Here is a 23790-nt window from a genome sequence, read left to right as displayed (position 1 = left end):
TGGAGCGCCTCTCGAACCACAGTGTCCCCGCCCCCACCTTGGCCGGGCTCCCCCCAAGCCCTGCTTGGCCAACCCTGGCGGGCGGGGGCCTTTGTTGTCCCTGGGCGACAACCCCCTCGCCGCGGCCACTTCTGCTCATTTTTCTCGGGAGCTGCCTAGCTGCAGAGAAAGGCCTTTGGAACACTTCTGCTTTCGCCGGTCTTTATATCACCTCCATTTCCCCCCTTCCAAACGGGAACATCATTTATCTTGGACGTTAAGGGCTTTCTCTCCTCCCAGCTGCATTTGTTGACACGCAGTTAATCTGTTTCTTGCCTCGGCTCCCCTTTCTCCCTACTCGGCCCCCCAGACAAGCCATAAAGTGCCTACAGCTGTGCCCTTTATTCCCCTTCCCATTCTGTGCCCACGAGGGGGACGAGCTGAAATATAGCACAGCCATTACCGCAGACAAAAAGGGACAATTTTAAAACATTTTTGCTTTTCATCAGGGAAGCCGCTGGCACAAAAAGTGCATCATTTTATTGTAAATGCTTTTTAAATATGGGTCACTTGGCCATCGGCAGCCCCAACGGGTGGAAGAGTTCAAAGCCCGCAAAGCAGTCAACGCAGACATCAGGTTTTTCCCGTTGCCTTTTAAATTATGCTGATTGACACTGAGACAAATGGGGAGGGGCTTGCTCCCGCAACCCCCACAGCCGGTCTCCACCTCCCTTCGCCGGGAAGGGCACGCCAAAGGGGTTTGCCAGGCTGAGAATGGCAGCCCCCAGAGTAATGGAACTCCTTTTGCTATTTTTTTTTTTTTTACTTCTATTTCACAAAGTATTGAGACCAGGGGGTTTGAGGTCTGGTCTTTCAAGAGGAGCTTTTCCTAACCCTGGCAGTGAAGAAATTCTCCCGTGTTCCCTGCCGCCTCAAAGGTGGAAGGCTGTTGGTGACTGATTGCTGGGGTGGGTCTGGGATGGCTGGCCTAGCCAGGCCAGAGGCGGCAGGTGGGAGAGGTGAAGGGAGCAAAGTGACTGCCTCTTGGTGATTTTGTGGGTGCGATGTTGAGAGATGATGGTTAAGGTGATTGCAAGAGGGGGCCCTGGTGCTGTGGCATAGCAGATTCATCCACCACCTACAGCACTGCCGTCCCATATGGGCACCAGTTCAAGGTCTGGCTGCTCCACTTCTGCTCCAGCTCCCTGCTGGTGCACCTGGGAAGGATGGCTGAAGTGCTTGGGTCCCTGCACCCATGTGGGAGACCTGGAGGAAAGCTCCTGACTTCAGCCTGGCCCAGCCCTGGCCACTGTGGCCATCTGGGGGGTGAAACAGCAGATGGAAGATTCTCTCTCTCTCTCTCTCTAACTCTGCCTTTCAAATAAATAAATACAATCTTAAAGATTGCAGCAAAAGGTTAGAGAGAGCGGAATGAAACATGCCGCGTTCAGAGTTGGTGGTCACACCTGCCACTCACCCCTAGGCAGCCTCTGCCTCTGGAAAAGGTGGTGGATCCAGAGAGGAGGATTTGGGCCACGGGCAACAGGACCAAGTGTTTTAATGAGACTGGGATCAGGGTGGCCTTATCTACTCCTGGCATCCAGCTGCCTATGTGGTCCATAGAGCCGGGATGTGGAATGTGGAGAGCAGGGCTTTGTGTACTGAGGTGCCCTGCTGGGCCATGGAGTCCCTGGGTGAGAAACAAGGACAGTGCTGGAGAAGTGTCCCCATGTGGCCTCCCTGTGAGCAGTAAGTGAGCTCAAGCATGGGCCATGACTCCAGCAGGCATTCAATGGTTTTTGAAAATGTATGAGACTGGGGGCCGGCACCGCGGATCACTAGGCTAATCCTCTGCCTTGCGGCGCCGGCACACCGGGTTCTAGTCTCAGTTGGGGCACCGGATTCTGTCCCGGTTGCCCCTTTTCCAGGCCAGCTCTCTGCTGTGGCCCGGGAGTGCAGTGGAGGATGGCCCAAGTACTTGGGCTCTGCACCCCATGGGAGACCAGGATAAGTACCTGGCTCCTGCCATTGGATCAGCGCGGTGCGCTGGCCGCAGCGTGGCAGCCATTGGAGGGTGAACCAACGGCAAAGGAAGACCTTTCTCTCTGTCTCTCTCTCTCACTGTCCACTCTGCCTGTCAAAAAAAAAAAGTGTCTGAGACTGGTTGTGAGCCAGGAAGTAGTCCCAGGATGTGACATCTGCACTACAAGGATGGCTGGACAATTTGCTAAGACATCCATACTTGAAACTAACATGGCGTCAGAGGACGCTGAAACTGCCTGTTGCTTTCCCAGGCACATTAGCAGGGAGCTGGATTGGAAGAAGAGCGGCCAGGACTCAAACTGGTGCCCATATGGGATGCCAGCACTGCAGGCAGCAGCTTTGCTCACTACACCACAGTGCCAGCCCCTTTATTTTTAAAAGATTTGGGGCCGGCACTGTGGCATGATGGGTTAAGCTGCCACCGGCAGTGCCAGCATCCCATTTGAGCACCGGTTTGAGTCCCGGCTGCTCCACTTCTGATCCAGCTCTCTGCTATGACCTGGGAAAACAGCAGAAGATGGCTCAAGTGCTTGGGCCCCTGCACCCCCGTGGGAGACCCGGAGGAGGCTCCTGGCTTCGGCCTGGCCCAGCCCCAGCTGTTGCAGCCATTTCTCTGTATCTGTATCTCTCTCTCTGCCTCTCCCTCTCTGTAACTCCACCTTTCAAATAAATATTTAAAAATTACTCATGTGAAAGGCGGAGTTACAGTGAGAAAATGAAGGGTACGGAAGCAACGGCTGTCTGCACTCCTGTCTTCCTGTCTGTCCTCTCTCCTGTAGCCTGGCTGGTCTCCCTGGTCCTTCCTTGTCCACCTGAGAAGCACAGGATGCTGCTGCATCCATCACACACTGAGCTCCTGCTGGTCCTGGGCACACACTATGCACCTTTTGCCCACCAGGCTTTGCTTGAGCCCCCTGTTGTGGTAGAACAGCCTTTCTCCTGGACATGGCAGCTCAGGCTTGAACTTGACCATCACCTCTGAAACTCGCTTGCCCCCACCTCCTCCCGGCATCCTGGAGTACTTAGCACGGTCCTGCATTACGGCTTCTCCCACTGTGGACCCTTTGTGGACGGGGGCTTTGAGTCACATTTGCATCCCCAGGCACCTTGAACAAGACCTGGCACAGTCGGTGCCCAGCAATGTTTGCTGAACAAATGGATGTGGATTGGTGGTTCCAAGTGCGGGTTTCTCTCTGAGACAGACCAGAATGAAGTGAGAAAAACATGTGATTCCTCCAATTCCTTAGTCCTCTTGTAGTCTCCTGAGGTTTTTTATTCCAAATAAGACTTCAGTGTGTTTTACTGATTGCAAAAGCAGTACACAGGTAGCATAGAATTTAACTTGGATTCTGTGAGCAGAGTCAGGAATCTGATTTTTGCTATGTATAGCAAATAAGACTGTCTGCCTTGCACATAGTAACACCTTTGTCTTAGCTTTCTCACTAGCAATGGGTGCTAGAAGACTGCTTGCCTCCTAAGACTGCTGCGAAGATCGCATCAGAATGTGCAGGTAGTGCTCAGTAGTGCCTGGCACAGTGGCCACTCATGATGTATTTTCAGCTCCCACTGAAATTCTGCTGTTCCTACGTCCACTCGTGAACACTTTCCAAACAGCAAGATGCAGAAAAGGCAGGGGCCTCTGAGACCTGGTCCCAGCTGCAGTCGCTGTCTCAGGACCTCCACTGTTTCACGAAACGGACACCCATACTTGACTCCAGAGGCCTTGGGAATAATTGCGATCTTTTGTCCAGGGCATCGTGTCCACAGGACGGAGTGACTGTACTGGACCGTCGTGGGCTCCCTTCCCAGGGTGCTGCCCAGCAGTGACGTGACCCCCAGGAGAGAGGTGCGCTCCTCGGTACAGCACGCCTGAGGCAGGCAGGTGCCAGCGTTTCCCGTGCTGTCTCTTCCAAGGTTGCTCGGGTGCGCACGGGCTCAGCGTAGTCCTGGATCGCACTCCCAGGTTTCTCTGGAAGCATTTGCCTCTCATCCAGTCGTTCTGCTGTGACATTCTCTTCTCCCTCACCTTGTTGGTTCTTAGAACACTATTCATTTGGTCTTTCTCCCTGTCGCGCTCATCACGTACAACCAGCTCTGACGGTGTCACCTTGTTCTTCCTGTCACTCCCCATTTCTGTGCACCCCTGCCCTCTGGAGTTCAGTGTGTGGCATCTAAGAAAACGAATGCCCACCACTGGACTACACCCTGAATGTGGCTGACGTTTGCCCCTTACGTACACAGAGGGCCCTCTGCGTTGTCTGGCTGCCCTGCACGTTCAAGTGGCTCTAGCTGACAGATGCTGGGGCTCCGTGACACCTCCCTCAGCTGTGCAAGGCTGGTGCTATGTCCCTGTGCTCTCAGTGCTGGCCAGGCGGGTGCTGTCTTCCAGAGGGGCAGCAGGCACCTTTGTCTTTTGGGAAGGTGGGGGAAGGGGTGGTAAAGGTCATGATGTCTTCTCTGCTGGGAAAAGAATACTGAGTGCAGGCAATTAGCAGTGTTTGTCACCATTCATGTAATGGAATATCATGTAGCCACTAGTTTTTGAAGAATATTTATTGACATGGGAAAATGCTCACAATATGTTAAAGAAGAAAGCAGGATACAAATCTGTAAATACAGCATGATCCCAATCTTGTAGTAAAATAAATTATATATGCATAGAAAAAATACAGGAAGGACATACACTAAAACATTAACAGTGGTGGATTTGGGGTAAATTTTATCGTTTTCTGCATTTTCCAATCTCTCTCTGATAGATGTATTACTTTTATAATCACTGGGAAAAAGGAAGTTGATGTGGGCCAAACCTCGTCCTGGGAGGCAACAAGGTTGATGGGGTTCTGAGGGGCTGCTGACGGCTGCAGCCTGTGTCCTCCTTTATCAAGAGTGGCACTCTGTAAAGAAGGGACAGGAAAGTGGGGCCTGCCTGCCTCCCAGCACTGCTGGGCACGCGAGGTCACAGATGTCTGGTGATTGTCGTAGAGCGGTAGTCCAGATAGCGTACTTTAGGACCCATTCCTCTGTCCCCTACTTCCCACGTCTGGAGGGCAGTAGGCAGACGTGTCACAGTGGGATGGCCAGTGACTTTTGGTCGTGCCCACTGCAGGAGGGGAGGCCTGTGGCTCTAGTCTCTGACTCGTCCTAAAGGACTCCTGGTCTCCAATTGAAACCCAGGGCTCACTGAGCAAGTGTCCCACTCAAACTTCCATTCCAAGTTACCCCTCTCCTTAAAAGTTCTTTAAACTGGCCTGCTGAAATAGTTATTGCTTAAAATGGCCTGAGAACAACCACCCTCCCACTCTGCTCCCAGCATTGGGCCCAGGTATGTGGTAGGGAAGGGAAAGGGACAGGAGTGGCGTGGGCTCAGGCTGCCCGAGGCGGACTCGGGGTCACTGGCTGTGCTGCTGGGTAACTTGGTCAGTCGGCTAGGAAGGCCATCTCACGTGAGCTCGGGCGCAGCTCTGGAAGGTGACAGACCTAGCAGGCCCAGCATATCATAACAGATGTTGTTTCTTTCAGCGTGCAAGATGAGGTCACTTTGGTCTTCACCCTCTGCAAATTCTCCCTCTTGAAAAGCACAGGGAAACGCAAAAATGGAACCAAACTGACTGGTAGCAAAGAGTACACTCCTGAAATAGGACTGCTGAAGCACTTCCTGTGTGTGAAGCCGCTAAGATGGCATTCACTGAGGTAAGATGACACTCATGCCAAAGCTACTGACGGTAGAGATTACAAAAATACTCTGAAAATGCACTTGTAGAATGAAATAACAAAAATACTTAAATTTCTTTTTCTGAACTTTTCCCATTTAATCTGCAACTGGAAATTGCCAAGTTTCACTTTATTTACTGTTGGTTAAGACTCCCGCAACCACTTAGGATGAATATGCTTTTATTCTTCCTAGTCTTTTGTAACATATTCTGGATTTAAATTTTTTTTTATTTTAAAGAAACTCATGGTCATCATAATGAGAATTAATCTACGGGCCATACTACTAACACACACACACCTTGAATATCTTTTCTTTTTCCCCCCATCTCCCTATCTTGTCTTTAGCTGGCTTTCTTGTCTTCAATACAGCAGCCTCCTTTGCCATTTGTGTACATGTCGGGGGAGGGCTTGAAAGCCTGATAACTAAACATGTCAGAAACATATGCAGATTGTAGTAAAGAGGCTAAGAGTGATATTCTTGAAGATCTCTCCTATGAGTAAATTATAAGAAACTTTGTGACATCTCTTCTGGCAGCTCATAGGCCTTTTAAAACTTAATTCCTGATGTGTTGCTTTGCCAGAGAAGTAACTTTTAGGTATAAGATATTTTCACTAATACTCCACAAACTGTACATATCCTTACAAAGGCTATTATGGTAAGTGAGATAATGGACATAAAAGCACTTTTAAAAAGTATAAACTGTGAAACAGTATTTTTTTAGCCCATATATCTATAAAGAAACACACACAGATGGCTAAATTGAATCAACCCCAATGTTTTATTTAAAGTTGTAAAAGGCAGTGGTTAAGCACATTATCTATGTGTGTGTGTGTATGTGTATGTACACACACACATACACACACACACACATACATAAAAAAGGAAACCAACCCCTTTTCAACTTTAGCCACTGATCAGCTAGGCCCACTGTTGCATGATTCGGTTTCTACTTCTTCATAGGACCAATTCAAAAGTAAAAATAAAGTCTTAATCAGTTTAACTGTAACTATTTGTGTTTCTTTTTTTTAATAAATAAAGTTACCATTAAACTGATCACATATGGTAGAAAGGTAGAACATACACACACAAGTGCACACACACAGTCCCCAGTTTAAAACGTGACATATGAATGACCTATATGTACAAACGGGTGCTGCTGCCTCCCTGACTCTCCGCAGAGGCCACGAAAGAGCCTCCATTACTCAGGGAGTCCCCGTTCCCACTGCTGGAGCACTGTGCGTTAGACTCCAGAAGGCGCGCTCCCAGTGAGTGCTACAGATGGTGGTTCAGTTCTACGGTACTAGTGTTCAGGTACATTAGGGAATAAATAGGCACTGTAGCTGCCTGGGAACTAAACCATCATTTATAACTCTTTACAGGGAGATATGGATTCTGAAGTTTTAGCTAAGTGACATACACACTTTTAGAGTGTGACCAGTTTGTAAGTCTGGGGCTCTGTGTGTGTGTGTGTGTGTGTATATTTCTACGTATTTATACAAAATTGAAATGAAGAACAGGGCTAAGTTTACAGAGCAGCTACTTGGCTTCCATTTCGTCAGTCCTGATCTGAGGAGTCACTGGCTTCAGCCCTTGTTTTACCAGCTCCTTCCGCTTCTCACGTGCCCATAGCTGCTGGAGAGACTGAGAAGGGGCAGCCACCCACGTGGGAAGAGAACATGGCTAATCTTCTGCTAAGAATCTTGGCAAACAGAATCGCCAGACTCACTCAGGGCTGCATGGCAGAGTAAAGTCTTCCAGTCCCAACTTGATGAAATGGATTACATTTTTGTCTGTTTCTAGTCCCTGGAACTCCGTCTAACTGCAGCTCTGTATGAATGCCTCGATATCGCAAAAAACACAGGATCACCTCTTAAATATGCTGGATTCTCAATGAGTAAACCAGTTAATGTGTTTCTAGCCAAAGCAAGGGCATAAATGTTTTAGAGAAAAGATTCCCTGGAGCTACAGAGAAAAGATGCTGATAAAAGCAATACTGAGAGCTGAGCAGGTGACGCTTTCAGTCTGTGTCGGAGCTGGTCTCTTCGATGACAGAGTACTGGTTGAGTGCTTCCTCCAAAGGCGTTATTGTCCCATCAGGTTTTAGTCCCATTGGTTTAAGCAACTCCTCTCTGGAAAAAGAGATAAAAGAGAAAAAAAAAGTATTCACCAGCATCACACACACACACACACCCCTCCCCCCACCCAAATCCACATCCTTTTTAAAAGAAGAGTCGTTAAAAACCAAAGTATTTTCCCTCAAGCTCTCTGTGTGTTTGTAATAGGAAAGATGAAAGGGGCATGGAAAGAAAAAGAGGCAGATAAAAGACTTCATTCACACAGGCCAAACCTACTAAGCCAATTAAAAGTATGAAAAGTCAAGGTCTAAATGGGCTCAGGACAAGGAGCAGGTCTCTTCTGTTTTGAATAATTAACTGCCCCCCACCCCGTTTTGTGGATTCATTTTGTTTCGGTGAAGTTGAAGCAGCCAGCACTTCACCTGCCCGGGTGGGTGAGGCACCCAGCTCAGGGCTGACTGGATGTGCAGGCATCCAGTCAGTGGAGTCAGCCTGTCACGCTGCATTTCATCTCCACCACCTCCAGTGATACAGAAGTATTTGCTGATCATCTGGTCTTCTCCAACTTTCCTTTCCTTTTTTCTCTCATGCCTTTCCTTTGTTTCTTCTTTAAAAAAAAAAAAAAAAAACCATTGCTTTTGTTTGTGGCAGTTTAATTATGGGATTGACAGCCATTTTAATCTCTTCAAAGCTGCCCAACTACCTTTTTTTTAGCTAATCCAATTATATCTACTCTACAAGTTACAGCCTCATCTAAAGATGATTAATTATTGATTAAGCCAATCAAAAAGCATTAGGAGTTAATCTTTTCATAGGCTCTTATTTATTACACGGAGATTATGGCAGATGCACCCATTGCGTTGCTAACTTCAGTTCTCTTCCCACCCTGCAGGTCAGTAGTGTACTTAAAAGTGGCCTTGAAGAGGCCTGTTTCTAACAGAAACAGGCACTGCCCCTTGGAAACAGGTCTATAACCAAAAATCCGTATGACAGCTGTTGTAATGGTGGTAGGATTTACAGTGAAGGAAAATACTAAGCTTCTCCCTCTGCCTCCTTGCTGTTGTCCCTTAGGCCAATACAAAGAGGGGCTCCCTCCTGGGCAGAGGCAGCCACATGCTGTGTATGACAGTGTTACAGGCATAGCGCAACCTCCTGGGAGACAGGGGAGGGGCTGGGGTCACTGGTTAAGCCAACAGGAGCCTAATGAAGCAGCTCTGGCCAGCTCCACAAGACTGCCTCTGAGAATATGAAACACCTGAGAAATGTGGATGGCTGACTGGCTAGGTTGAGGTTCCTCAATGTTCTGAAGTGCAAAACGTGTTTCTTAATCTAAGAAATGGGGTCACAATCAAGGAATTTAATGTTGGACGGGGCCTCAGAGATCATTTAGTCCAACCCCTTTAAGGAAACTGAGTGACTTACCCAAGGTCACTTAACTAGTGGCAGAGCTAGGTCTTGGCCATGGGTCTCCCCTGAATTCCAGTGCTCCTTGAAACACATCACATCTGGTTTAACTGCCCTCGGTGCACTGGAGGAGCAATAATTATGTGATGGGAGCTATGTCATATATGGAAAAAGGTACATCGGGTACAGCTGCTGCCCTTGAGGTGCAGGTAAAACAAATCAATGAAACAGTAACTTAGAAGACAATGGAGTGGATGCCTGAGAGAATGATGAATGGACGCTGGCAGCGCCTGAGATGAAGCACTTATCAGACTGCCTGGGGAAGGCGAGGAGAGGCAATACCCATGAGATGTTTGCTGAGGTAGCCTGTGCCAGGGCCCAGGTCATTTCAGGCAATGGAGACTGTGTAAAGAGTTATGTATGGTCCAAGTGACCTGTGTGATTTTGTGGAACCCTCTGTGATTGTCAGTTCATCTGTCCCATCTCTGCTCTCATGAAACTGGGAAAGGGCCCACTGTCTGGGGAGGGAAGAGGTTCAGTGAAGGAGTGGCAGGAGGGAAGGCTGCAAGGTAATTTGAGATCCAACAGCCAAGTGTTTTAAATGCCAAAGTAAGGAGCTTAGATTTGACCCCGTAACGAGCATTCGGTCCAGTGTGTTTAGGAATGCACCTCCGGCAGCAGTGTGGCAGACACAAGTCATTAAGAAGTCCCGGTGATGGTGTGGAGGAGAGGAGACAGAGCTGGATTAGGGCCGAGGTCATGGGAAGAAAAGGCAACACTGCGGAGGCAGGTGTGACGACCCACTGACAGGAGAAGGGCGTGGTGAAGGTGAATAAGGAGGAGTGTTTCTGTGGCTGCAGCTTGGAACCAAGTGGGTATGACACAACTCGGTGCAGCCAGAACGCAGGAGATGGAGCAGATCTGGTGGGGAGATGCTCAATCTTTCAGGACACACAGAGCTTGAGGTGCCTGCATGACAACCAGGTAGAAATGTTGCTAAGTGGAGAGCAGGAAACCATCTGTTTCCATTGAAATGTCTCTCCAGCACAGATGTAAACATGCTACAGCTATATTTTACAATATGCATTGTATATATTTTATAATAAACATTTTCCTAGTTCGGATTGTGCTGAAGCACTTGGTGCTATTGGAAACTACGTACTAGTAACTGATAGAAAAGGAGAGGGGACAAGCTTCTGGGAATGAACCACGGAGGGGTAAGAGTTGAGGTCTACAGGTTTGTTGAACTGAGGGCACCCTGAGGTGGGATAGGAATTTAAGAGCAGAGAGAGGCAGAAGTAGGACTGGCAGATGGGACTGCAGGGATTCTACCCAAGACAGTGATGAATTGTTGGGTGGATAAACTATCACCCCTGAGGGAGACTCGCACTACTGCATCTCTGACAACAACATGATACCAGGGTTAGCTCCCAACATCTGGGAGTATGTTGCAATCAAATGCAGTCTTACCAGATTCATCCCTGTGCCCTAATCCAATTTTATAATGGTAATTAAAATACACATTAGCTTTATGGCCAAATTGTGGGAATTTATTTACAGAAGGGCCCCATATTCTAATTCTCACTTGTGAACTATTTTTCTCAGGTGCCTGTTTTTTAATGCTTTGATTCCCTATTCCACTCTCCTTCCCCCTGTCCTTCTGCCCCCGCCATTAAAATGGAAGTGCCTTCATGTGATGCTTGGACTGGACATTTCTGTAGGAAAGGCATCTGTGAAAACTGGCCACGTAATCATGCATGTGTGCAAATGAATTAAGGCAGCAACATGATGTTGTAGAAAGAACTAAAAGATCCGGAGTCAGGAAGTCTGGCTGAAGTCCTGATTCCTCCACTTACCAGCTGTGTGATTTTGGGCAAGTCTCTGAGTTTCAATACCCCCATCTGTGAAATGGGGGTCATAATAATACTAGATATGGTAATAGTAATTAAAATAGTACAGCTCAAAGAGCTCTGTGACTGACCAAGGACTTAAATAGATGTTGTGGTACAGTGAAGAACACATACAAGTGTTTGGAGTCAGGCAGATCTGAGTTCTAATTCTGGATCAGAACTAGGACTGCATAATGTATACAGTATAATGAATGACCATCGTTGGAACCCACATGTTGCAGTGCACTTTCCTTCATGCTCACAGGTTTCCCCATGCTAGGGAGGAATAAGCAGGGGAAGAATATGCAGAAGCAAATTAAAGACATGATCCCTGTCCTTAAGAAGCTTTCAGTCCATCCAGAAGATAAAACACACACACATTAAACAATAGTGAAAGAATTACGGAACAAGCCTGAGATGATTAACAGGCAGAGCCCTGCTTTCCCTCAGTTTGACAGTTCATCAATACACCCTTAATATATTTGAATTTGTTGAAAGATTTCTTATCCTTTTTGGGAGTAGGAGAGGCTCATTTCCAGATGTGAGTTTTTTTCTTATGGGTCCCAGGCTTCTTTCTCATATCCCTATTCTAATTTTTCTGATCTTCTTCCTTGCTATCTTCTAACTCTCAGCCCACAAATACAAAAGTGAAACCTCTGATACAGAGACATATTCCTAAAAGGCTTCGTAATTGATCTGGTTAGACTGGGTTGTTTCATCTCCTGTCTGTTGTGCTCTAAATCAGCAAGAAGTGGACGGAGAAGGGGAAGCTTTAATAAACACCACGGAGATGTCCCTTCCCCAGTCACATAGGCCATGCACATGTGGGCAGGGCACAGGGAATGGGCACGCTGACCATAGGCTCCTTGTGGGAGGTGGATGTGGGGCCAGACTGCAACAGCAGCGATGGACATGGAATCATGGAGAGAAAAGCATCTCAGAAGCAGAATTAGTTGAGCAGAAGCACAGAAGCAAGAGTTAGCCGTGTGCAGGGATGGGCAAGCAGGCTGGCTCAGCTGAGGCAAAGGAAAAAGAAAGCTCAAAACAGAGACTGAGTATAGAAGAGGATTTGAAGAGAGACCCTGAATCCTAGGATGACAAGTCTGCGTTTTAATACAGAGGTAATTTTGTCCTTTTTTTTTTTAAGTTCCCCACATTTAAGAATATTTACTAAAAATGACTCATTAAAAATTTGAAAACTATGAAACACTGTCCTGGCAAGTTCAAAAGAAAATATACTCTATGCTTTAATTAGTCAATCTTCATATCCCTATGTGTAGCACAGTGCCTTGCAGAAAGCAGATCCTCAGCAAGTATTTGTAAACTAAACTTTAACTTGCTTGTGACATTACCTGGTATTTTCACACAGAGAATAGAAATGGGGGTCTCTTGCTACTCCTAATAACTATAACAAGAACAAAAGAAAAGCTAAATCCTTGGCTAAAAGATGACTTTCATCATCAAGATTTACAGCATTAGGAAAGATGTTAACATTGCATAGGAAATGTTGCATGATGCTTTCTGGGGATTTTCTAATCTCTATTAGACTATAAGCAACTTGAGGGTAGAGTCCATGTCTCACCTGGCTGTAGTTTGCCAGTATCTGGTATAGGAGAGAGCACTCAGTAGGTGCTCAGTAAATGTTTACTGGAAGAACACAGTACATGGGATAAATGGAGAATGATAGAGAACCATTTCTCATGAATCCTCCTCATTATTTTAACCCTGGTGAGTTACTTCCATGATGAGTGAATGGCGTCAGATGTTCTGACAGCCTGGCAGAAGGTAGGCTCCCGTTTTATCATACAACATGGTATTCCCAACCACTAATTGGTATGGACTTGGCTTCTTATATTTGGGACTTCAGGAAATCTAGATTCTAGTGTCATATCTTTGACTAATGTACTAGGTGTCCTTGGGCAAGTCATTTGCCTCACTGGGCTTCAGTCTTCCCATTTATAAAATGAGAGGTTGGACAAGATGATCCCCAATATTCTAAATGAATTTTAAGAGTCTTAAGTATTAGGCTACTAAATAGTTTTAATCGATTTTAAAAGCTGCTGTTTAATGATGCTCAAACTCATTACTGCTAAGCCTTTGTTTCTAATCAAGATATTCTAAACCTAATAGCCACCCAAAGCATCCTACCTAATTGTCACCGACATACACCGAGACCGCAACTCCTTCCTGGAAATCAACCAGCAAGTGACTACAATGATTATAGAGGTAAAAGTCCAAAGCAATGGTAAGTATTACAAAGAAGGATCCAAACTGAATCCTGGCTCTCAAGGAACAGGTCACTTCATGAGGAATTACTGGTCCTGCATCATAAAGGTCTTATCTAAAAAGGACGGCTAAGTGTCCGATAGATGTATGTCATGTAAAATGGAGATAATATATATCGAAGTGTGTATCAGGATTAAGGTTCACATAGCAACAACTCCTTCATACTTACCTTCAATGCTATACACAGGCCTTAACACAAGTTAAGACTGCCCTCGTTATCATCAAAAAGTACAGTGATGTCTACTGGATAAAGAGCCCATTCTAGGCACTGTGACAGTATCATGGCGGGCTTCTCATCTGATCAGGCATCTGGCCAGGGAAGAGATAAGCCTCCAAGAATGTTCAACTGGAACGAAACATCATTTAGAAATTTGATCTTACTAAACGATAAGGAACCATAATCTATAAGGGCTTGGCCAGGCAAGAGGACACAGATAAAGCACGTCCAAGAAAGGAAACCCTATTTTGCCCCGGTCTAACCCTTGGGACTGCTAATGGAAACCAAAAAAACTTTCTTAAAGATCTAGGGTGGGAGATGATGGGATTTATACCATATTTAAATTTATCTCTCTTTTTTAAAATTTTCCAGATATTTTTAAATGTTTTCCTGAGCCACCATTTCTCTGTAAGTATTGTACTTTGGGGTACTTGGATTTATGTAACTTTTCAGAACTTTAGATAAGGTCCTCTCTCTTTTTGTTTTTGTTTTTAAAGGCTTGTGGGTTTCTGTGTGACTTTTCCCCCACAAATGACAGTGCAACATTGGGGCTCAGATACTAACATACCCAATCGCACATGGCAGAATAGGTCAGATGTGTATGTGTATAAAACACCTTACTTGACCCGGAAGCAAGAGAATACTCTTGCCCACAGCACATGTTTTGTGCAATACAAACAAAGCATTCAGTTCAAGTGTACTTGTTGAAAAACAGGACATAATTAAGCAGTTGGTAAAATGCATTCTTGTTTCCCACTTGCAGATCTCCCAAGAGTCCCTTCGAATTTACCTATACGAGTTTCAGCTTCCCGCTTGCCACTTAGCTTGATAACGACTCAAAAATCATTCCCTTGTTTTCAAGGGCTCTTCTTTCTTGTCTGCTCTGTGTACTACAGGGCAGTATTGACACATGGAATTAATGACAGGGTCTGTAATGAAACAACAGTCATGCAAACACCAGTCTGCTCTTTTGATAAAACAGCATGTTAGAGACCTATTCACCTCCCTCTAATTGAGTACTGCATAATAGTTCCGATCCTTTTATGTAACATATTTTGTTCTATGATTAGAAAAGAAGAATGGGGGGGGAGGGTCTATGAGGCATTGCTTCCTTCAATCACCCCTTGATTAATTCTCTTTTTAATGAGGGTGGCTGCTATTTAGACAGGTTCTGTTACATACTTGTTTTGTTGACTTCTGTACAATGTATAACAAAACCCAAGACAGGATAATTGGGAACCATTTCTTTGGCACGGAGATTCCTGCTCTTAATGTAAGGTTGGCTTGGAAAAAAGAACCCTGACATTTTAAATTAGCCATTTCATATTTAATTCCTTTTCACATTTGAAAGATGTAAGATAAATTAGTGTATAAATAAAGCATTTTAATTAACAGAACTTTTCCAGACATGCCTGCTACAATGGAGCCGCTGATAGCCCCAAGGAGGAGGCTCTGTATGTGTAGCCTTGGCTGTCACTCCGAGTCTGGGGTGCATCTCATATCAAGGTTTCAGTTTGTGCTGAAGTGCAATGGATTTCTGAAGAATTTGTGATGTTGTTTTTAGCCTGTTTTTTCCCACAGAAATAATACAACCTTTGTGGCTGGTTAACATTTTCAGATACTGTGAAAGATACTCTACAGTTCATGGCTTCCTAGTGCTTTCCGGTGAGAATCATCTTTCACAAAGCCACTTATCCAGTAGAATGGATGAGTCTGGTGGCTTTCCCACAGCAAACTCGAAATCTGCAGGCTGCCTCTGTTAAACATGATCCTGGAGATCCTCTCCTCAGCCCTCATACTTTGGGTATGGGTGCAATGGGAAAGGTAAAATGTACAGCATAAAATATTCATTCACAAGACAAATGGATATGGTGTATTATCCACATCACCATGTCTGGGAACTTTCTAAGAAACAGTCCTATTGGGAAGTCTTTTGAAAGTTGGTTTTTATTACATGATGACATGAATAGGAATTTGTTAGATTATTCGTATTTATTCTTCCTAAAACAATTAAGAAACACATTATTATAGTACTAGAAATTTTACTGATTTCCCTCTTAAAGCTGGGGTTTTGTTTTGTTTTTCATATGAGTCATTTATTTAGCATTAAACCTGATATTCAAGAAGAGCTGAACAATGCAATGAAAAAGCAGGCATGCATGTCCTCTGCATCTTAATTCTCTTCTAAGATAAATAATCCCACTCTTTTGTTTTCTGCATTTATTTAAAAATTTATTTTTCTTATTTCAAAATAATCAGACTGATAACCTTCAGAGTTGTTGGTAACGTTTCAAAACGGGATAAGGTCTGGAGTCTGAAGACAGAACTGAGTTGTTCTTAACTGGATGCCTGGTCTTGAGTTAGTCACTTTATCTTTGACACATTTACTCCTTAATATCTCTTACTCTATTTAATTCACAGGGCCATTTTAACAATCACTGGAAATAATATATACGGAAATATTTTTTAAAGCTTAAATCACTATATAAATATTAGTCTTTTATTATTCTCATTCCTGTTAGAGGAATTGCATGCAAAACTTAAATTGCTACCCACCTCACATTAAATAGCATGGTTATAAGAAAATATAGAGAAAGATGTCAGAGATAGTTCTGGAAGAATAAAATTCAGTTTTATTCTTAAGTGCTGGTGTTCTTTATTATTTATTGATAATTTATTTACAGAAATTTTCTATCCTGTTGTCTACATTAGCAAAATAAACATTAATAAGTGGTCAGCATGCCAATTGACACTGCTGAATAAAACAGCAGAAAGGAGTTCTCATATACTCTGCCCAATCAGGAAGACTTTAAAAGTTAAAGGTGGGGGTGACTAGGAGAATAGTAAGTTGGAGATTATTCTTACTTGATGTTTCTCTAATGGCCAAAAGTGATTTCAGCTATTGCTTTAACTATGAACTCAGAGTTGTTATTCCTACTCCAGATCTAAAAGACAGTGGCTGCCAACAGGCAATACAAAGGCAGTGTGATATCCTACTCAGAGCTGTCTAGTCACTGGAAGGAGTCCTCTATAACCTCACAATATCAAACTTTTCACTTTAAGAGTGTTTTAAGTGTTTGCCACTTTAAGAGTGTTTTAATCTAACTGGATCCAAGTCCCCTTAATTTAATTTCCAAGCAACTTTACAATGCATTTTAATGCTATAGAGCAGAGCTGTCTAATACAAATATAATTGTAAACCACAGGGTAAGCCATAAATGGTATTAAACATTTAGTAGCCACACTGAAAAAGAATAGGTAAAATTCATAATATATTTTGTTGGCTCTAATACTCATTTCAACATGTAATCCATATCAAACACTTAATGAGATATTCTACATTTTGAGGGTGGGGAGACTAAGACTTTGAAATCTTGTAAGTATATTCCAATTGGGACTAACCACATTGCAAGTGCTCAACATGGCTGGTGGTTACCATATCAGTGTAGACATAAAGGATTTTCTGATGGAAACAATTATGATTTTTAAATTTTTGTATCTATAATAGATCTTACAAAGCTTTAGAAATTGGGTCATGTTTCTGAAATGCACCTGAAAAGAAGCAAATTAAACCTGTCTATCTTACCACACAGGTAGGGATAAACAGTTGTTGAATTTTTTGTGAGGAGAGTAAAATAACTCACCTATAAAGAAAAACAAAGTATTTATGCCTGAAAAGTAACAAGTCCCTCTTGTGTTAGCAAGTTTAAAAATAAACTTTCAATTAAAAGTCATTATTCCTCTATTTAATGCCTGCATGTATTAAGAAAGCCATGTTTCAAATAGTATATAAAATGGCCATCAATCCATCAATAAAAATCAATTATCAGCTAAGAGTAAGAAAAGGAAGAAATAGTAGGATAGCTACTGATTCATTTACTTAGATAAACATAAATTTTAAAACAGTAATGGAGTTAGGGCTGAGTAGAGGATTAATCAGTTCTGTGTCCATTTAAGGAACTAAAGGGGATTACAGAAGTCAAAGTAACTTGAAATACTATTTTCTTGGGTTAGTTTAAGCTTAAGTCAATGTTTCTCCCTTTTCTTGGAAAAGGTACCCTTATTATATATGAGGTGTGTGCTGTTGTCAGGGCAAATGCAACTCTAACCATACTGGACTTGCTTAACCACACACAATCCCCATTCTAATCTGCTGGAGTTGTAGGGGCTTATTTTTTTCCAAGTGAGAGAAGGAAAGAGGGGGTGGAGAAGTGGGTAAATTTTACCCCTTCCCATCCTGTTCCCACATTAAAAATGTCAAATGAAGCTTTCTACAGTCTCATGCCCGGGCCTTAATGCTTGTACCTGATAGATATTACAGTTGTTTTATATTAAAGGAATTCTGTATCTCGATACTTAAGTTAGCCAGTCATGACCCAAAGTACTTTAGGCAATTCCTTTGCAGCCTTGAATTTTATGATGTTTCGCCAAGAAATGCAACTGACAAAGTATACTTTAAAGTCTTGCACCATGTAGGCTATTATAATAGAGCAATAAAATTGACATTCAAATCTGGGTATCAGCTGTGTCATTATTTCATTATCACATGTGGGGAAACCTTGGGGTATAAAGCACTGTACTAGCTAAACATGATGGGATTTAATGGGTTCAGATTATTCTCAAATGCTTAAGCCCTCCAGATATACTGCCAATGCCCTTATCTACAAATGTTACAAAAATATTCCTTTTAGTAATACTAAAGAAGAAAAAAACTGCTTGGAATACTACTAAGTCAACTGGTACTCAGAAGAAAATACCTGATTATTAATCTCTCTACTAGAGTCTTTGCACATTCTGGTGAGATAAAGTTGCTAAGGTGCTGCGTTCGTTGAGGCAGTAGTTACGTCCAGCATAGAGGCAAAACAGGGATTTAATTTTAAGTTTTACATTGGTGGTTTTACAATTTTGAAAGTGAGTAACATCTATGCCCTACACCAGGCTCAGTAATGGTACTTGGCATGACCAACCTTAGTCATCACTTTGGTAAGTGCTTTGGCACGGGCCACTGTTGCTAACCACCATCCTGGTGCAGGTCCTTCACATCTGCTCTCCTATGGATGGAAAAAAGGAAGTGTCTAGTGTCCATTCGTTGGCCACGTCACCTCCAACCCTATCCTTTTACTCACACACCTTTTAATTCAGGAGGAGAAAATGATTTCATTTTTGAGAAGGAAAAATTAATCAGACAAAACTACATGACACTCTCAGCACAACAGAGACTTGGTTGAATGCAGAACATCCTAGATGACAGCTGAGGGAATGAGGAGGAAGTGTTCTGGTAAACACTGTGACAGACAGACACAGTAGCACAGTGGACAGAGCAAAGGTCTTGAGTCCTAGAAAATGAAGTTCCTAATCTGACTTTATTAGGAAGCTAGAAAGAGAATGTATATGAAAATGTTTTGTGTATTGTCATAGGAAATGAATTACCATTGGTCATTAGCTTGGAAATATTTTGGACAATTCTTTGGTCCCTGCTTCCCCCAATGATAAATCTGATAAATTTGATTACTATGGTAACATGTTAACAAAACAACCTGAGTTTTTTGCAAAGATGGAGACTATGAATACCAAAGAATGATTAATAAGATTTTAAATTTCCCTCTACCTGGAATGAATGGTCATTTTTCATTTTTCTATCAAATACCTCTTAAATTTTAGGATTAGCGCAAATGCTGACATTGCCTGTGAAACACTCTCTGAATCATCCAGACAGAACGAACTGCTCCTTTTCCTGGGTGCTTAGAGTTCAACACAGCCCTCATTTTGTCATTTCCTTCTACCTTGTATTCTAGAATAGGTTAGAGCCAGTTTCTTCACTAGAATGTGAGTTTCCTAAAAGCAGAGACTGCCATGTTCACCTCTGAATCTCCCTTGGCTGCCTTGCACAGAGTGGCAGCTTTGTCAATGTTCCCTGAATTGTACTAAATTTAGTCTACTTAGACTGTACGCCATCTCTCTCTCCTTTTTTTTAACTTCAAAAAAAAAAAAAAAAAGAGAGAAGAAACTTAAGACTAATGAGGAATATAGCACAACAAACATGTAAGATGCATAAAGAATGGCTTCATTCTTTGCATTCCTTCTTTGAAATGCCCACTGCTAATCTTTATACAGATCTGTCATTGTTATTAGTGAGAGCAAATGTTAGAAAGCACACAAAGGCAGACAATGTAAAAAACCCACCACACATCAAGCAAAAAGTTTACATGATTTAGGACTATTCTCAAGGATGCCTTTTGCTTCAACTTTAATGGCAAAATTGGTACCATCAAAGCCAACACAAGACATATTTGCTCTGCTTTATACATGCAAAAATCAGCATCACCTTCAGATTGAGTTGGGCATCTGCTGGGTGTTTCCAGGTGAATGTGCATCTTCTTTGAGGCATAGTTTAAATCAGGTAGAAGCTTGGGTATTTCAGACTTGACGTTTGTGTATTTATTTGTTGGCAGCTTCTAGGATATGTGGATTCCCCTGAGATTAAAAGGAGAAGGACCTAGCACCTTTGGTTTCTGTGCCTGTTGAGAGGGAGGCCTTATGAAATGCTGGTGTCTCTCCCAGTAAGCCACGTAAGTAAATTATACTGTACTGTCTGAGGCAGCTCCTTCCCTCATCTAGCTCAGCGTAACCAGGGTAGATGGGAAGTTGAACAGCATTGTTTTTAACCATTAAAAACTCATTATTCAAAATTGGAACTTACGCAACTTAACTGATTGACTTTGCTAACCCTCTAATGTGCTCCACTCGGGTCCTTGCTACCACTTTGCCCTGCAGCTTCCTCCAGATGGACTCTTGTACAGATACCACTGAGTTTCATTAGCTACATCAGATCCCTTGGAAGAGGCTAACCACATAGATGTTTCATACATATATACACACATATTTAGAAATTGTTATTTTTGCCACAATTACTGAGTTCTAGTCAAACTTTGCAGATAAATGAAGCTACCTCTAAACAACTTCTACCACAAAACCAGCATCATTAAAAAAAAGAAGTTGACTGCAGAACGCCAGAATACCCACACTTGTCACACTCCTGTCAGCCTCATGCTCTTGTCCATTTCCCAGCTAAGTCCCTGCTGTGCCCTCTCAGCTGACTGCTTTGTTATAGCTTTCCTTTTTCATGGTTGGCTTTCCCTTTCCATTTGCTACTTCACCGAGTCATATTAACCTGGCATATATAGTTAAATATATATATATATATACACACACACATACATATATATATTATTGATCTAGTTATTAGGAAAAAGCAGATGACCAAAAGAAATGCACCTTTAAGTGACAGCTGCCACTAACACACAGCACTCACTCAAGATGGCTTAAAGGAGACAGTAACTCAATGTATGATTGGAAAACAGAGCAATTCAGCCAAGTATAAAAGGAATTATTTTCTAATAACTCCTTCAAGATGACTAGTTGCTTATTAGTATATACTTGATTTAATTATTTTCAAAACTAGTTACTTTTGGAGGGGAAGAGGGGGGTGAAACAAGAGGGGGAAGGGAAATTGTTTTTAGAGGCCATAATTAATAAAAATGCTTGCTTTTAAAAAATATTTCATTTGAGCTATTTCTTTTTACCTTTTCCTGCTGGGTATATGACATTTTAGAATTCCTGGTTTCAGCAGCAACCCAAAAAGGCAGAATTGCAAACTTGCACATCAAAAATGGGGTGTGTGTATGTGGAGGGGAGCGCAGTATGATTTGGAACAAAAACCAAAACAGAATAAAACAAAAATACAAGAAGCAGCAAAATCATTGAACCTAACTCACAGCATCTTTTTGAAGACAGGGCGGTTAGTTGGTTAAATATTATAGTGACCTAGTAGTTACTATCGTAGCCTGAAGAGTTTCCATGTTTAGGAATGCACATCCAGAAGCGGCACTTGTAGAAAAGCCAGGGGAGCCAAGAGGTCTCTGAACTACCGCTGCCTGGGCCACCCTGCTCGAATCAACATGGATTTCCAGAGTTGCTGTTCTATGGTAACTCTCAGTGAGAGAGACAAAGAAATAGAACATTTTTAGAAACCAAGCAAAAAATGGATGGTAATACAATACCTGGAAAGTTTATCAAGCATGTTGACAAGTTTCATGGCTTCATATTCTTTTTGTTCTTCTGTCATTTCATCTATGGGGTTTGGCATTGGTTCCTCTAAATGACCAGTGATAAGATTAATGCTACAAAAAGAAAAAAAAGTTATGCTGTATGTTTTAAATTTATGCTCTTTCTATACTTCTCTGGTCCAAGTTTTAGGTGATAATAAGAAAGAGTATAATAGCCAAAAAATTGGCAATTTCAATCATTATTTTATGGTATAGCACTGCTGTAGGAATTTTTTAAAAATGGACTTTTTCTATTAATTTGCTTTGGGATATGGGCTAAAGTTATTGTCTTTTTTAAAAAAACGAAAATTGACTTGCCAACTTTAAAAAAAAGGCATGGCTGCTTTTGAAAAATACAAAATTTGGTGCCGTTGGATAAATATCCTTGGATGCAAAGCTTATTCATTAATTATAAGGGGACAAATGATTTCAGAGAAGGTGAAATGAGGAAATCCATTTTGTGATACAGCATAAAATAAACATCAAAAAAAAAAAAAAGAACTGGAAAAATGACAGAGAGGCTGCGATCTGGAAATGAAAGCATGCCAATTTATAATCTCAGGAAATTAGTCCATTAGTGAAACCACAGAGGGCAATGAGTGTTTAAATAAAAGATAAAGCAGAAGATAATTTTAATTAGATCTGATCTGACCTAGATTTAAAAAGGAATAAAATCTAGCCTACCAGAAAACAAGTGTACCATCTTAGCTTTCTAGAAATAGATTTAATGCTTGTACAGTACTTGAAATGAATACCTTACGTAAACTTTGAATGAAGCTCTAATATCAAGCATTCTCTTAATTAAAAGCTGAACTTTTTTTCCCTGAGGGGAAATGAAAGATAACTTTTTCAGTAGCTGCTCAAGTCTGTAACTTAAACATTTTTCTGGAGAAGACGACAACAGGTTACACTATCTTGGTACCAGCCAAATACAGATTATTTTTTTAAATAAGAAAATGAAATATCCTACAAATAGCAAATTACTAATAAATTGCTTTCTAGAGTCAACAAACACCCAAAGCTTTCAGGATCTAGGACTTCAGTATAGGCAAATGACTGAGTAGATCAGTAATAAACAATGTAGAGTGATAGAGACTTGGGTAAACTGACTGGAACACACTGTCAGCCTGATTTTGAAAAATCATGTGGGCCACAACAAAGACATCACAGTAAGATTTTCTGGTGGGCAGCTTGCAAACCCTCCTTGAGACTTGCTTGGTCAAGTTACTTCCTTTGCTGACCATGGCTCTTCTCGTTTCGTATTAAGGCCAGCTGACTGAGTACTGTTACCTGTTACTATCAGGTTTCCTTTCCTTTTCCTACATTGGTCAGAGGCTACAGGACGCAGAGATTCTTCTGAAGGGACTCAGTGCTCAACTTCCTAAAAAATCAGACTTAAAACCTGTCTTGCTATTTTTACATAAGACTTACGTGTAGAGCTATAGTTTAAAAAGGTTTTTTTTTCCATTTAGAAACCCAGTACATAAAAGAGAACCACAACTTCTCAGGTAGAAGAGGAGATAGGGACAGCAAAGAATAGGGGCCTAGAGCCCCTCTGTTTCTCACGAACATACTACCTCTTAGGGTAGCCTCAAGGCACTTTCAGGCACTCTGAAGCAACCTGAAAACACACAAGCTTAGCACTGAGTCTTAACTTTGATTATACATTAGAATCACTTGGGAAACTTTAAAGAAAAATCTTGGATTTCACCACAGATCAACAAAATCTCAGTTTCTTTCTTCCTCTCTCACTATCTCTCTAGTTAAGTTTTTCGAATGATTCTGATACACAATGAAGTTAAACACTACTGGGCTGCTTCAGACACAAATTGTATACTATTTCATATCCTCTTCTCAGGTATTCATAAAACAAAAGGGCTTCTAGCTAGAGGCCATTGACAAAAATACCTAATTGGTCATCTTATGTCCTAAAAGTCAGGAACAAAAAGGAGAAAGACAAGGCTTCTGAGTGATGTGGAGGTATATCCAGATGCCACACTGAAAATGCACTTCCATCACACACCTATTATTTGCTCCAGCCTATAAAACAAGACATCAGTTTTCACTGGTTTCTTTCTTG

The 23790-nt window shown here is 42.5% G+C and overlaps 1 protein-coding gene across 22 annotated transcripts in view; it reads right to left on the bottom strand.

Annotated features, from left to right (window-relative positions):
- Nucleotides 1-6493: 6493 nt before the first annotated feature.
- The window catches only part of RIC8B (RIC8 guanine nucleotide exchange factor B), a 125351-nt gene continuing 108054 nt past the window's right edge, over nt 6494-23790 (bottom strand). For 2 of the 22 annotated variants that reach the window (XR_007919773.3, XR_016216269.1), the window contains 3 exons: nt 21666-21785; nt 19931-20123; nt 6494-7863 (listed from right to left, as the gene is read on the bottom strand). Coding sequence is in view for 5 of the 22 variants with exons in the window: in XM_002711424.6 (XP_002711470.1) it covers nt 7752-7863; nt 21666-21785 (232 nt within the window). In the remaining 17 variants the exon portion in view is untranslated. Of the gene's footprint in view, nt 7864-13557; nt 13735-14395; nt 14535-18572; nt 18657-19930; nt 20124-21665; nt 21786-23790 lie in introns of those variants that run through there. The other 20 variants (XR_016216271.1, XR_016216273.1, XM_002711424.6 and 17 more) reach the window with 17 other exon arrangements.

The sequence above is a fragment of the Oryctolagus cuniculus genome, chromosome 11 (genome assembly GCF_051225735.1).
Source record: "Oryctolagus cuniculus isolate XC-2025 breed Fujian yellow rabbit chromosome 11, ASM5122573v1, whole genome shotgun sequence".
Classification (NCBI taxonomy): Eukaryota; Metazoa; Chordata; class Mammalia; order Lagomorpha; family Leporidae; genus Oryctolagus; species Oryctolagus cuniculus.
This window is presented reverse-complemented; position numbering and strand designations above follow the sequence as displayed.